The 14,523-nt window shown below is 39.6% G+C and overlaps 1 protein-coding gene across 1 annotated transcript in view; it reads right to left on the reverse strand.

Annotated features, from left to right (window-relative positions):
• plppr4b (phospholipid phosphatase related 4b) overlaps positions 1–14,523 on the reverse strand; it is a 57,937-nt gene that overhangs the window by 16,506 nt on the left and 26,908 nt on the right. Inside the window, exons 2-3 of the mRNA XM_084747596.1 lie at positions 10,066–10,251; positions 225–354 (exon numbers count right to left, since the gene is read on the reverse strand). Of these exons, the coding sequence (XP_084603722.1) occupies positions 225–354; positions 10,066–10,251 (316 nt within the window). The remainder of the gene's footprint in view (positions 1–224; positions 355–10,065; positions 10,252–14,523) is intronic.

Genomic DNA, 14,523 nt, shown 5'->3' on the forward strand with positions numbered 1-14,523 from the left:
TAAAACAACACAGTTTGGGTATAATGCTGTGTTTGGTTCAGATATCTTAGCTTAACATCAGTTAAGTAAAAGCTGGTTCTTCCTCAGGAGAAGCTGAGCAGCTGCCAGAGATTACCTTTACCTACTGTTACTAAACGAGTCATGAGAAAAAGCAGGAAAAATACTTATCAGTTAATGACCATATTTTCAGGACCAGTATATAGAAAGAAAAAAAATCAGTGTACCAACGAAGCGGACAGCTCTGCGTATGAAGGAGTTGAAGTTGCAGCCAGCTGCGTTGATGTTAGCTTCGGCCCCAGCACCGCTCTTCCTCCGGGACAGACAGCAGAACAAGATGGCCTCTCCAATCATGATCTGTGAAGACACAAACAACAACACACCTGTCACATATGTTTGCATGACGCAGGCATGATTTCCGCTGAGAAAGAGGGCAGATTCCCTCACTTTTTTAAATCTTAGTTTGAGAATTTTTACAGTTTTAGAGGCAGACCACAACATGGACTTATGTAATTTGATATTTTTACATAATGCTTGGATATAAATAAAAAGATATAAACACACATCTGAGTCACAGAATTTTGTAACCTGCTGGGATTGGCTGTTTGATGCAGGTGGAGTCCCACAGCTCGACCTATCTATGGCCCTCCAAGCTCCTTTTTAAGCCAAGAGTGCTGGCAATGGAGGAGACACCTCCTTCCTGTGTGATACTTTCATACACACAAATACACACTCATCCGTACGTGACACGTGGTGTTGCAGTGGGATACCTGGCTGGCTGTCTGTCTGCACAGCAAATATCTATGATCACAGATCTCTCCAGAAAAGGGAGGATGGAGAAAAAATGCATGTATAGTGTTGAATAGAGGAGAGAGGTGAACAAGTGTATGGACAAAGAAAAAGGAAGGCAGTATTAGTGATGGACAGAGAGAGGGATGACAAGTACTTAATCCTAATACATAATTCAAACTGCTATCACTGTGAAAGTCAGACATGTATTTTATTACAAATACTAATAATATACCAGACGTAAAACTGAAGTAAGACTATCTGAAGGGATGTGCATAAGACTGACATAACCACATCACAACCATGAAATGATACCCGTAATGAACTGTTGTCATTACATGTAATTCAAACAGTAATGTCATTTTAAAGCAGAGTTGACATTGTTTGATATGTCTTTGTCTATGTCTTTGACAACCTGACATTAACTGAGACAAGATAACTTGTCATATATATACCAAAGCAGGCTTAAATATCAAATATACAGACACATGTCATCAAGTTTTATTACACTGTCAAATGCTTTTTAACGTTGCTGCGAATAATTTTCTTATGTCATACTATTTGGAATTTTCATTTGATGACAGGGAGTACAGTACCAAGGTGGTTTAAAGAGATTCCAGATTAACAGATAGCTTTACTTCTTGCTAAAGTGACCTATTAGCTGACTCAGGCCCAGGGTATGAGGAGCCAAACCCAGAAAGAAATCCACCTCAGTACTGTCCTCCCTGTACGAGTATATCATCTGCAACATAAAGCCAAAGCTTACACAGTATGGTCCGACTGTCAAGCCATGACCTGTGACCATGACGAGTGCTCACACTACACATGTAAAATATAAAATAAATCAGCCCATTGGCTCCTGCAGACTGACCAATTGTTAATAAAGATTTTCCTCGCCTGCCACTGTCTCTGCATCATTACATATTTTTTCTTTTCCCTAGCATTAATATTGTATTCTATCTATCATATATTGCAATTGTGATTATGATTATGACTATGATAATAATCATTATTATTATTAGTATTAGTATTAGTAGTAGTAATAGTAGTAGTAGTAGTAGTAGTAGTATTTAGTTATGACTATATGTCAATAATAAGAATTATTATTTATTTTGAATGTTGATCTATGTATTTATTTTCCCACATATACCCCATGTCTGCATCATATCGGAACACCGGTTCTCTCTCACTCACACACACACACACACACACACACTGTACAGTTGATTGCTACCCCTGGACTTCACAACTACTTCACTGTTCTCTGTATCTGTATGTTCTATGTTATCTGTATTTGTGTGTGTACCTGTATGTTAAATGTATGTATGTATCATTTTTTCGACATGCTTTTTCACCAAAAAAAAAAAAAAAAAAAAATCCGCCATAACAAAGACATCTCAAGCAATGTCAACTTTGCATTAAAAATGACATTATTGACCAAATGACACTTAAAGAAAAAAGTCAGAAATATTCATAAGATTGTGTGTCATGTAATGGTTATGATGGTGTCATGTTAATCTTATGCACACCCCTTAGAATAAATTGTTACTGGATTCTGTCATTTCAGTCAGGTTTAAGCATGAATGTTAGATGACTCTCTAGAAGTATTAATAAAGCCCAGTCAGGTTGGCCCTTTTCAGAGAATTGAGGCAATCTCTTTATTTTAATTTCAAAGTAACTAGGGCGATGTGTTGATTTAACTTACCTGTTTGCTGTCTTATTTACTGACTGAGTCCAATAAAAGTTCATTAAAAGCTTGTTTATCAGTCTAATGATGTCTGATTGTTGTGTACAGAGAGTGTATTTGCTTCACATGGACATGTTGATCATAGATTTGGATCTTAGTGGTTGTATAATCTATTACAACCCAACACAATTAGCCTTTGTGAAGCTAAAGTGTTTGACACACTGAGATGTTCTCTATGGTCTACATTTATCTATGTACTTTGGATACATGTAAACCTGCCAACAGGAACAGGACAGGGAGACCATGCAGCAAGAAACTGTGAACTTTTTTGTTTTAACAGCTTAAAAAATTCCTGGCAGTTCTACCAACCAGAGGGATGGGGACCCATTGGACCTTGCAAAACCAAGTGCAATTTTGGTGGGAGGATGGGGTTTGAATGTTGTTGCAGAATGGAGGGGGTGGTCAAAAGAGTTTATAGAATTTATATATCTATAGTATAAATAGAAAAAATTAGTTGATGACCACACTGTCTCTAAATATCTGCTGGTTTACTACAAATCAGTGGCATTCTTACATGCAAGAAATTGGCAGGGCACCAACCACATTAACATACCGGGAAAACTATACATGCATTGACCCATGCTCATGTCATGGCTCGATTCATGACTCCAAAAAGACACACACTGACACACACAGCCTCCCTCTCTCTTCCTCTGCATGGTCTGAGTATGTGAGTGAGAGAAGGAGAGCAATTACACAAGTATCACCACTGCCACAAGCCAAATAAGAATATAATATTCCATCATCATAAGCCGACACAGCCAAGTTCAGAACAAATGAGCCATAAGAGAACAGCAAAGAGCCCAACTCCACTGGAGGCCACAACAGAGCAGCCAGACAACTTTTAAGGGCTACAGATTCACTCTACGATAACAACCAAGTGTAGTTATGCATGGGTTGGTCCACAGCCCAGTGACCTATGGCTTGATCGGGAACAGGTTCAATACTGGAACTGTGGAATCCGTTCTTACACAGTGCAGGCCTCTTGTTCAGAAGGACAGAGAGATTTTGTGTCTTTAATGAAGGGTTACTTGTTTTGCAGCTATTCAACAATGAAGAACATGTTTGGAATAGGGTTGCAATAGGGTTGTAATTGTAAGCACTTTCCTAATTGATTATTGGTAACATTCATGATCAATTAATTGATTAATTGTTATCAAAAAAACATAATCTAATAGTGGATCAATTAAATTTTACTTGATCAAGCAAATTCCTAATGACTGAATAATTCATTGTAGCATCCCTAGTTTGGAACAATTTGTCTATTTAATAGGTTACATCTTCCTGTTACTGTTCAAAATTAAACATGATGGTGGACCCAAAAATACAGACAGCAACACAGAAAACAGTTCAAATGTATTTAATGAAGCAAACCAAGGAACACAAGCTTATGTAGGTGCAGTAAGGTCAAAACCAGAGTCCAGAAAAACAAAAGAATCCACAAAGGGCAAAATGCAAAAACAGTCCAAGAAAATGAGCATCAGGTCCAACACAAGAAGGCATAACCAGGAGAAGACAGGATGACACACAATGTACAACACCAAACTGACACAGAAACAGAGAAACACTGGGACTAAATAGACAAGGAACCAATGAGACACAGGTGGACAGAAAGAGTGGGAAAAGGACAGACAGGAAGTAAAGACCAGACACATGAGGGAGGACCAGGACTGTAAAATAAAACAGGAAATAACCAACAAACCCCAAACTATGACACTTCCCACTACAGTGTACAGGGGACAAACAACACACTCTGACAGCTGCTCCCAGCAGCAGATCCCAGATTTGGAGTGTGCCTCGGTAATGGTGGTGCTATAATGCAGTAAATTGAGATTGAGGGTTGGGCAGAGTTTGGATCATTGATTAATCCATATTTTTGCAGGCTGAGTGGTGCGGATTGGATCTCATAACAGTGCATGTCTTAATAAACCCCGACCTGCACATCACCAATGGACATCACTAAATTGTCCTCACACACACTGTCTCAAACACACAGTCTCAGATTTGAAGCTGAATAATCCAAGAGTCAGAGTTCGCTGACTCATGGTCCCGCAGTGCTGTTTCATATTTCCACACAGTTTAATATAAGTTATGATCCTGTTTTATACAAACACTCACCACTCCACATTAAACTCACGGTTAATTTTTATCGTAAAGTTTGAGACATTTAAATTTTTCAATTTCTCCTCAAAATTTAAGCCCCTCTCCATGGCCACCGCAGGCCAACTGCAGCCACAAATTATCAGAACGCAATCAGAAGCATCAAGGCAGAAACCAATAAACAGAAACTAAAATCCACAACACAAATAAAATTTAGTATGGTTTATATGATGGCATATGAACAGAAAATAAATAAGAGCAAATTTTTTTTTGAGAATTAAAAAAAAACATTATTTGCTTGTTTGCTTCTTACTGGTGACAACAGGTGGTGTCCTGCCGGCCCCAAATGTCACGACAGCTCTGCTAAGGATAAAGACAACGTGAGCAGATTGGACATTCAGCAAGTCCTCTTACATGACTGTGAACTAGATTGAACCAGAGTATGTTCAACTTGTAATTTCACCAGAGGAACATGAACTCTGTTAGAATAACTTTAAAGTCAAACTCATTTTCCCTTTAGCCCTGAGGGCGGGTAGCAGAGCCTGATCGCTCTGCAGCCCGAGAAAGGCATCCTGACACGAGGACAGGGAAGCCTCAGGTCCTCTTCTGCTCCACAAGTTGCTGAGGGATAGATCTCTGAGGAGGAGTGTGTTATCAGCTGATATGAAGAATCTATTGATGTGTGAGCGTAAAAAAAAATCCTGTCTGACTGTTATCAGAAGGAGCTGTGTGAGATGTGCGTAGTTCAGAGTGATGTGAGCAAGTTGAGTCCTCCCTCATCCTGCTGGTGAGACAGCTCTGCTGCACATGTCTGGGATGGTGCTGTGGATTTTAGCTCTTTGTGTCTCTTCTGCCAGAAGCAACTATGTGTCTTAGTACTTTCTCAACCGTTCCCTGGTACTGGCTCTGGCATCCCTGTGCGCTAAGCAGAGAGCTGGAGATGCTTTTGTCTTTTCTCATTCCTTGTTTTAATGTTCAGGCCAATGTGGAGCCTGTAAGGTGGAGACAAGCTAGGGAGAGAATGTGGTTTCATCACTCAAGCTGGGAATGTGACACTATAACAAAATCAGTCATCCCAATGACTTCTACTTGCTCATCACCATGTAAGTGTAATATCCCAAGTTTGATTCTGGCTAAGAATGTTTGGTGCATGTCAAACGGTGTACTGACGATCACCTGGACATGCCCAGTTCACTTCTCCAGTTTTATCCTGCCACCTTTGCAGCTTCAGTAGGGGTGAGTGGGGTAAGATTAGTCAGTTTTTACTTATGTTGTCCTTTGTCCAGGTTTAAGTTCATTTGCTATCTTGTAAATGTGTCAAAAATGGCAACTGGGCTGGTGTAAGATAGCAAAGCCACCTGCACTTAGCAGTGGATGTAAGGGCTCATTGTTTTTGTGCCAGTGCTGGAGCTGTTGGATTCTTGAAACTGAGAAAATGTAAAAGGAAATCAAACAATTGTTGGTTCTTGCAATTGTTGAACATGTTTTCTCAAGCCTAACTCTACTGTTTTAACAAAACTAAAATAAGACTTTATACCAGTTACTCAGACTTATTCAATGAACTTACATCTTAAAGCTGAACCAGCTCAAAATTACTTGAAATTTTTCATTTTGAACTGTTTCCAATAAACTCATACATCGAGTGAAAAAAATGGTGTTTCCAGTTAACATCACCATGTTTTAGGGTATAAAGATATCAAAGCAAAGACAGCAACAACCGAAACTATTAAAGTCTTGCAGTATGCATTATAATTGCAGGCTTCCACATGCATACCACTCCAAGTAGAGAAAATAGTCAAGTGCCCCTTTAAGGTCAGCAAAAACTGGAGAAAAAGGGGGCGCTCAGTGGCCTCCATTAACAAAAAGAAAAGAGTCAGTAATGGCGAGCAGTGGTTGTGCTGTGTTGTTACTGTTAGCTGTCGGTGCAGATCATCAGGGAGACGGAGTATTTAAAGCTTAGTCTGTTTTTTGTCAGCACAAAATGCTGTCGAGCTTGTGATTTTCCTACAAAAAGCAGCTTACTGTGAACATGCCCTGCAGTTTGACTAAGGAAATGATTCACTGCTCACCTTCAGAGGAGCTGCTGTAGTCCACATGAAACATGACTCAAGTCTGAGATGAAGTCAGTGAGGAAGAGCGTCATCTGATGAACACTAGTGGATTCATTACACTCATCAGTTTAACCTCAGAGGAAATAAAATCATTACTTCCTTCCTACATGTTCTCATATACAATAAAATCTTTACCTATATCATCACGCCAACATGCTTTTTTGTCCTCTCTCCTCCCCTCACCATGCCATCATGGATGATCTTACAAGCCCTTAAATGTAACACGAGGAGACAAGAAACAAGGAAGGAGGAGGCTTCTGTAGGAACTTAGAGCAAGGAAACACAGGTGTATCCTGCACTGACTACTTTTAGTGGCCAGACCCAGTATGATACAGCTGTGCAGTACTTCAACTGATGTAGCCTAAAGCTGGGCAGACACTATATGATTTTAGAAATGTTGTCTAATTCCAGCTCCTTCTGCTGAGTAAATCAAACCAAAGCTTATGTTTATCTGCTCATATTATACAGTTTGATTGGCAAGAAGGTTGTGACCTGAGTACTCACACTGTATGAGTAAAATATAAAATAAAACAGCCCCTCCACCCCTGCAGACTGTTCTGTCTGATGGACAATTGTCAATAAAGGTTCAAGGCAGGTAGAAGTTTGCTTGCTAGCAATAATGTACAGCAAATATGTGCCTTGATCATCTGCAGAGACGGCAAAAGTGTATGCAATCTGTACTCAAGTGAGAAGTACAGATATTTGTGTAAAAAATTGTGTAAAAAGACAAAACTTAGAAATTCTGATTCAACTTGTTTACTGCAGTAAAAGTGTAAAAGTACAGTATAAAATAAAAAAGTTGTCCTCTGAAGGACATTTCTACTGGCTATTGTTGTGCAAAGCTAACTGACCCTTTCCTCCATGCTCAATTCTCCTTCTCTGTTTGTTGTTGTTGTTTTCATCTCATTATGACTTTTTTGTCATGTTATGTTTTCTCCATTCAATTTGTCATGTTATGCATTTTACATTTAATCTTTATGTTAGGTCTTTTATGTTCAATGCATTGTGTTCTGTCTTTTACATCTTATTTGTCTTGTTGCACCTTGTTACGTCTTCTGTTACTTTTAATTAATCTTGTTATGTCTTTTACATTGATTTTGTCTCATTACATCTGTTATGTCTAATTCATCTAGTTACGTCTCTTGTTACGGCACAACAGCTACACCATTATCTTCTTCTAAGCATTAGCACATATGGTTTTACTGAGTGCAAAACCTTTACATTAGTGTTAAAATTAGCTCTTGTAATTTCATGCAATGAGGCATTAGAAATGCACTGATGTGTGTGTGCATGTGTGTGTGTATGAATGTTTTCAGATGCCTCTGAGGAAGCCATAGCATGCCTGGCTGGCAACTGTGCATGAACGTGTGCATCCTGAGGTGGACAGGATCATATCTGATAAGATCAACAGTCAGCGAGCTCAGCTGGCCTGCCGGGAGCTGTCCTGCTGACCCTCAGCTCAACTCAGACCTTCTATAGCCACAGTGTGGGGACACTTGTCTGTGTGTTCTGTGGGGATTATTAGAGGGAGTCCATGCCAGAGGCAAAGGCTTTTTATACAGTGTATGGATGTGCATTTGTGTGAAAACATTAGTGCGTTTGATGCCAAAGTCTGACCCACTGAGGATTACTGTACTCCAGGTGAATCTCCATGTACACAAAAGTGATAAATATGAGGAAAACTCAGATATAATGAGATGAACTAGATACAAATATAAACTCAAAAACTAACTTAAATAATATTGACTGTAATTGTTAATGTGTGTGTTGCTACAGTGGAAACAGCTAACAGCTTTATTTCTCATGCAGATATCCATCTAAATGACATTTGTATGTTTATTACATGAATGTAAGATAATGGAACTGACAGCTTCACTATTGACTGTTTCAAATACAGTACAGCTGTTTTAAATGCTGTGTCAGCAGCCTCCCAGTGTAGTAAACAGCTGACAGGCACAGCTGACACAGCACTCTGGCTATGCGAGGCATAACATGTTGTCATGTTGAAAAGACCCAAAATTGACACTTGTAAGGGGACTACTAGTTTACTATAGGCAAGTAATTTAAATATTAGTTGTATTGGAATGATTCTGTACCAAGGGATAGGGTTTATAAATATATTTCTTCTGATATTTTTACACTATTCCGGGATATACAACATATATCTATTTATCTATATATATGTGTGTGTGTGTGTATGTATAAAATAATTTTATTTATATAGCACCTTTAAAAACAGAGTTTACAAAGTGCTTTGACAGGCAAAGCAAAGAGCAGGATACCCCAGATTCAAAATAACAGAAGGCAACACAATGAGGTCAAACTGAAGCAAGAAAAAAAATTAGCTAAAACTGAAGTAAAACTAAGACACAAGCAAAAGACACAAAAACATAGTAAAATAAGACAAAACAGTAAAAAAGATGAGAACAGGGGGGTATTCCATCAAGGGCGATAACTAAATCTGCACTTAAGGGGAAAAGCCTGACCCGAGTTAACTTCAACTTCTACTCAAGGCTTAAGCCATTCCTTTAAAACAATTTATCCTGGTGTAGTCAACACTAACTCAAGCCAGGCTAAAACAAGCTGCACTGTGAGCCCAGAAAAGCCGATTGTTGAAAAGATGATATAATGTCTCAAAAAGAAGAGAAAATGAGAGCAGTTGTCTTCTCAGCTGCAGAACAAACTCTGAAGGTCAAACTAGATAAAGAATATAAAGGGCTCATCATGAGAAAAGGCCAGTGGAGGAAAGGCAGGACTGGGAGTGATGTGATGTCATCTGTTTAAACCAGTAAGAAGCCTCACTGCTGCGTTCTGAACCGGTGGGAAAGTGATTTTTGATTAAGGCCAAAGAGGAGTAAATTACAATATTTGAGTCTGGAGAATATCAATCTGTGTACACATAAGATGCCATAATTTCTAAGAATCTGATGCATCACTGTAGATTAAACTACCCAACAGTATATGAAAGCAGCAAAATGCAACATGCATATTAATGCAGGAGTAAGATTAATCCATTTTATGATAGCGCTACAATACATGTTTTAATCTAAAGTTTAGAATGCAGACCTTGCAGGGCAGTATTTTCTCAGTGAAGTTATAGTAGCTTGTAGATGCTGCAGCCAGCTGCTCCTTCAAATTTTGCCACTTTTCTCCTTTATTCTGTAACTGTTTCCGCATTGATGCTGAAACACAAATCACCTGTGACAGAAATACCCTTAGAAGCATCAGAAAAGGAAGTGCGGGGTTTGGATTAAATAACAGTGGATCCTGAGACGATCAACAGTGACCATGGCAACTTTCAACCACCCAGGCAGACATTACCGTGATGGCAGGTCCAGCAAAGGCCAGGCTCAGCAGCATCAGCAGGGGGATGACCTCGTGGTTGGGGTCGATGTAGGGCAGACTCAGGCTGCGGTCATGGCAGTTGAATCCAGACTTCACCGGCTTAAACACGTCCGTCCACTCCAGGAAATACAGACTGACCACAGACGACACCAGGATGGGCAGCTTTCGATGGGAGAAGACAGACAGAAACAGATAGAGTTGAAAGTCATAAACAGCTGAGCAGGAGGGTGTTAACAGATTCCCAATGAATAAATAAATAGATAAACAGGCTGTGAATGCTGCAAATGTCCCCATAACCTTATGGTCCAATGACCATGCTAATTTGATTTGATAATGAGGAGGAAGGCATGGAAAATAGTTTTCATGACCTGAGGAGGGCGGGGATGGTGCTGAGGGTGATGGGAGATGGCAAGTGGAATGAATTGCTTTCATGAACATCAAGTGCTCCCACTGAGCTCAGCTCTAAACTGCTTCTCCTCATCCCAACAAACCAAATGAGAAACAGCTCGGCCATGTTTATTATCACCAGCTTGAAGTCTTCAAATCATAAAAGACCAATCACAACGCAGCACTTCAATCCCAACCATGAAATAAAGTTGGAGTAATAAAGCTGCTGTTGATCTCTCAGTTGAGCAAATCAAAGGGGCTTCAGTGGTGTGTGGAAGACAGCCAGGGATCGGCTCTGCAGAGGGCTCGCTCCGTTATGCAAATTTCTGCTTTAGACATGCTGAATGGCTGGCTGCAGCGATTTCACCACTGACCTGTCACACTGTCGCTGTACTGTAAACTACGGGTTGGTGGCATTTCACCAGTGGATATCCAGGCCTGTCAGGAGCACTCAGAGAGCAGAGCAGAGATCACACAAACTGTTCACCACCAAAACTATCAGTCCGCTTTCGGAGTTTTTCCTTGGCCATTTAATAGCTACATGTCCTAAGACCCAGCAAGTCAATTCTGTCCCCTGTGGGGAACATGACAGTGAGGCCTCTATTTAGAAAACTTAATGTCTTCTTAAAAGCACATCCTAGGCTTTCCAGTGATGTAACACAAATGCGGGTGTGGCCAACAGAGCTCATCTTCTGTCTTATTGGCAGGAATTTCTGCAAAGAAGTTTTGGGGCAGTAAGTGATCATTCATAGGGATACTGTCTTAATTATATTATATTAACATTTTATAAGTTTATGTCAATTTTTTAAGCCTTTCAAAATACACATTTTACCTCATGTCCTTAGTGGTAGTGTATCTGATGTCAAGTCACACAGAGAAGTGGACTTGAGGCATTATTTTAATCTGGCTGCCACAACCAGCTGATCCAGAACAGGTCAGACCAGTTGGCCTCTGGGAGACCTGCAGAGGACAGGTTGCAGTCTGCGCTTTGTTCAAAAACAGCGAAGGAGGGAAGGATGCAGCTGGAAGATGGTTGTAAAGTTTATAAAGTGCAATATCTGTCTCAGAGACCAAGCACTGTTCCCCATGACATCTAAGTATGCTTATGTAATGTGTTTTGCATGATGTCCACCATCATGATTTAAGTCACCACAGAACAAAATAAAACAAACTGCAAGCTCACAGAAAAGGTGCACATACAGCATGCATGTCAATACATACTATGACTGGAATGTCCACAAGGTCAAAAATAGAGTCAATGCTATGAAGACAGAGAGAGGTCGAGGAAGGCCAGAGAAAGTGAAAACACAGTACAGTACAATACAGCACAGTACAGTGCACTCTGTGTAATTAGGTCCCAGTATGACACCTCTCCTAATATGATCAATAAAAAGTCCCCAGATCTTAAGAAACTTGTGGTGGGCATTGAACAGTCTGTACCAAATTTCTTCAAGATATAGACAAGAGGACAGATTTCTACTCTCTCAGGATAACTCTTTTTGTTATGAGTCAAATAAAAGTCAGAGCAATCCAATATCACAAACAGACCATCAGGGGTTAGCTGACCGCAGTGTATGTCACTGTACAACTTAAAAGTGTCACACCAGCAACTTGTGAGTTTTAGGCAAGACCAGAAAATATGGCCTAGGGTCCCGTCACCTGACGTACACTTATCACAGATAGCAGAGACAGAAGGAAAGATTTTGTTCAGCTTGGTCTTAGAAAAGTGCAGCCGATGGATGATTTTAAACTGAGTTCAAGTGTAGCATTGACAGAACATGCTTTAATCCTACACAACCCTCTCATCCATAACTCTTCTTCAACCACCCATGCTTCTGTAATGTGGAGAGAGGAGGCTGTCAAAGAGAGACTGTCAAATTGTGAAATGAAATGTTTGGAGGTAGGGATTGTAGTCATAAGTTCATAAAATCTGTGTTGTTTGGGATCATATCAAAATGAGGTAGGGGCTGCCTGACAAAACTTCTAATTTGCAGATACTGAAAGAAGTGACAAAGAGGGAGATTAAATTACTCCTGAAGTTATGCAAAAGATGCAAAAGGTCGTTAATAATAGAGCTCCTCAATAGTAGACTGGCCCTCATCAGGCCAGGCGTAAAACAGGGGTTCTGACATGTTAACCAAAATAAAGTCATCCTTTTATTGTTTGATGGGCATTCTTAGGGAGTAATGGATTACATGTAATGAGATTACATAATCTGGATACAAAAAAGGATAACTGTAGATTAACTGTAACTGTAGACTGTAAAAGATTGTGACAGGATTAATTAATCAATTAAACATTAGTCAGTTAGTCATCCTTTAATAAAGAAAAAACTCTCTGATATTAGCTATTTAAATGTGAATATTTTCACCAAAAACACTATATGCATCTGAACAATTTCACCTTATTTTATACTGGAGTAATCCAAAAGTAACAGAAAGTAATCAAGCTACATTACTTTAAAATTGTGATACTTTAATCACTGACTACATTTTTAACAGGTAATGAGTAACTGTTAGGGGTGTAATGATTCACTCATGCATCTGATGCATAGGGCAATGTGTAAGATATGAGTGCATCCGTTCAGACAGCCTGTATCCATAAAAAACTGAACATGAATCAGAAAAAGCTGATGCAGCAGTAACGTACTGATACATCTCATATGTTTCATTTTTGACATGTGGGAACAACTGCTGTGACTTTCCTCCATTTTCTCTCTCCCTTTGCCTCTGCCTGCTCTGCTCTCAGTGGACGCTCACACAAAACAAGCGCTCCTCCCCTCCCTCTCCTCTGTCTCCTCTTCATTTACTCAAAACAGGAGGCATTGAAAACAGAACTGACAGAAAGAACTGATGTTGCACTGACTGACGTTGGTTTGGGTTTTATAAGAAAGATGAGAAACACTGCTGCAAATCATTTATGCAAAATATGACAGACAGCAGAGTACAGAGACACAAGTCTCACAGAGACATCATGTCACTGGGAGAGCAGGTAACATGTAGCATCACTGTTCCTCCACACACCACTTCCTCTACAAAGTCAAGTTCAATCAAAACCACAGCACTCTTCATATGAAACAGAGCAGCAGATCATCTTACTGCTGAAATGCATTTTAAACAGTTTTAAAATTTGCTCACAGATTCTCATGTAGGCTACAGGATCTCATTTACACATGAGACTCATAATAACATGTTAACACCACTGTAATGTCTCCTTCTCTCTAAAACTATCAGGATTTCTTTTTCTCAGTACCCTAGAAATACAGCATTAACAGTATCAAAATGTAAATATATAATAAAATATATATAAAATATATTGCATTGTCTCTTACTGTATCGTGATAGAGCTGAATATCGTACCGAATCTTTGGCTATTTAAGTTTTTAAAATGTATCGTGTCTTTGAACATATATCGAGATACAGATTGAATTGGTCTCATTCAGTGAGATACATACCCTTAGTAACTGTATTGTATGCATTTCTAAAGTAAACATCCCAACACTGTTGAGGGGCAGATTTGCTTTAGAAAATAAAAGGGCCATTGAGGAGGCTCCAGTGAGTGATATTGATACAAGACTCAATCTCGGGCCATCATCGGACTGAAGCTGCTCTCCTGCCAAGCCACAGCTGCAGTATGATTCCAGAAAACCCACGATCTGGCATTACAGGCCCAATAATAATGTTGGAAGACAGGAGGGTCCAGACCACCTTCAGCCGTGGGTGCCTTGAAGGTGTGGGGAGCCTCGTTAGCCCAAATAAAGGGCATAACAATGGAATCTATTGTCTTAAAAAATGAAGACGTAAGAAAAATCAGCTCTTACATGTTTCTGTTTTACAGAAACAATATAGGGCTTTTACTACCTCCCATGATAAGCCTACATCATATAATGAGCAGAGAGATGGAGTGAAATGGTTCGACTGAGCCTCGTAAATGAGACCTACAAGCCAATAAAGGGCTGCTAATAACACGGCACATCTATTGGGGGAAATGTGAGCACCTAAAGCTGCTCTGAGATATTTCTCATTGAGATTTAACAAGAAAGAAATT

Source organism: Lutjanus erythropterus, chromosome 21 (genome assembly GCF_056507025.1).
Source record: "Lutjanus erythropterus isolate fLutEry1 chromosome 21, fLutEry1.hap2, whole genome shotgun sequence".
Lineage (NCBI taxonomy): Eukaryota > Metazoa > Chordata > Actinopteri > Lutjaniformes > Lutjanidae > Lutjanus > Lutjanus erythropterus.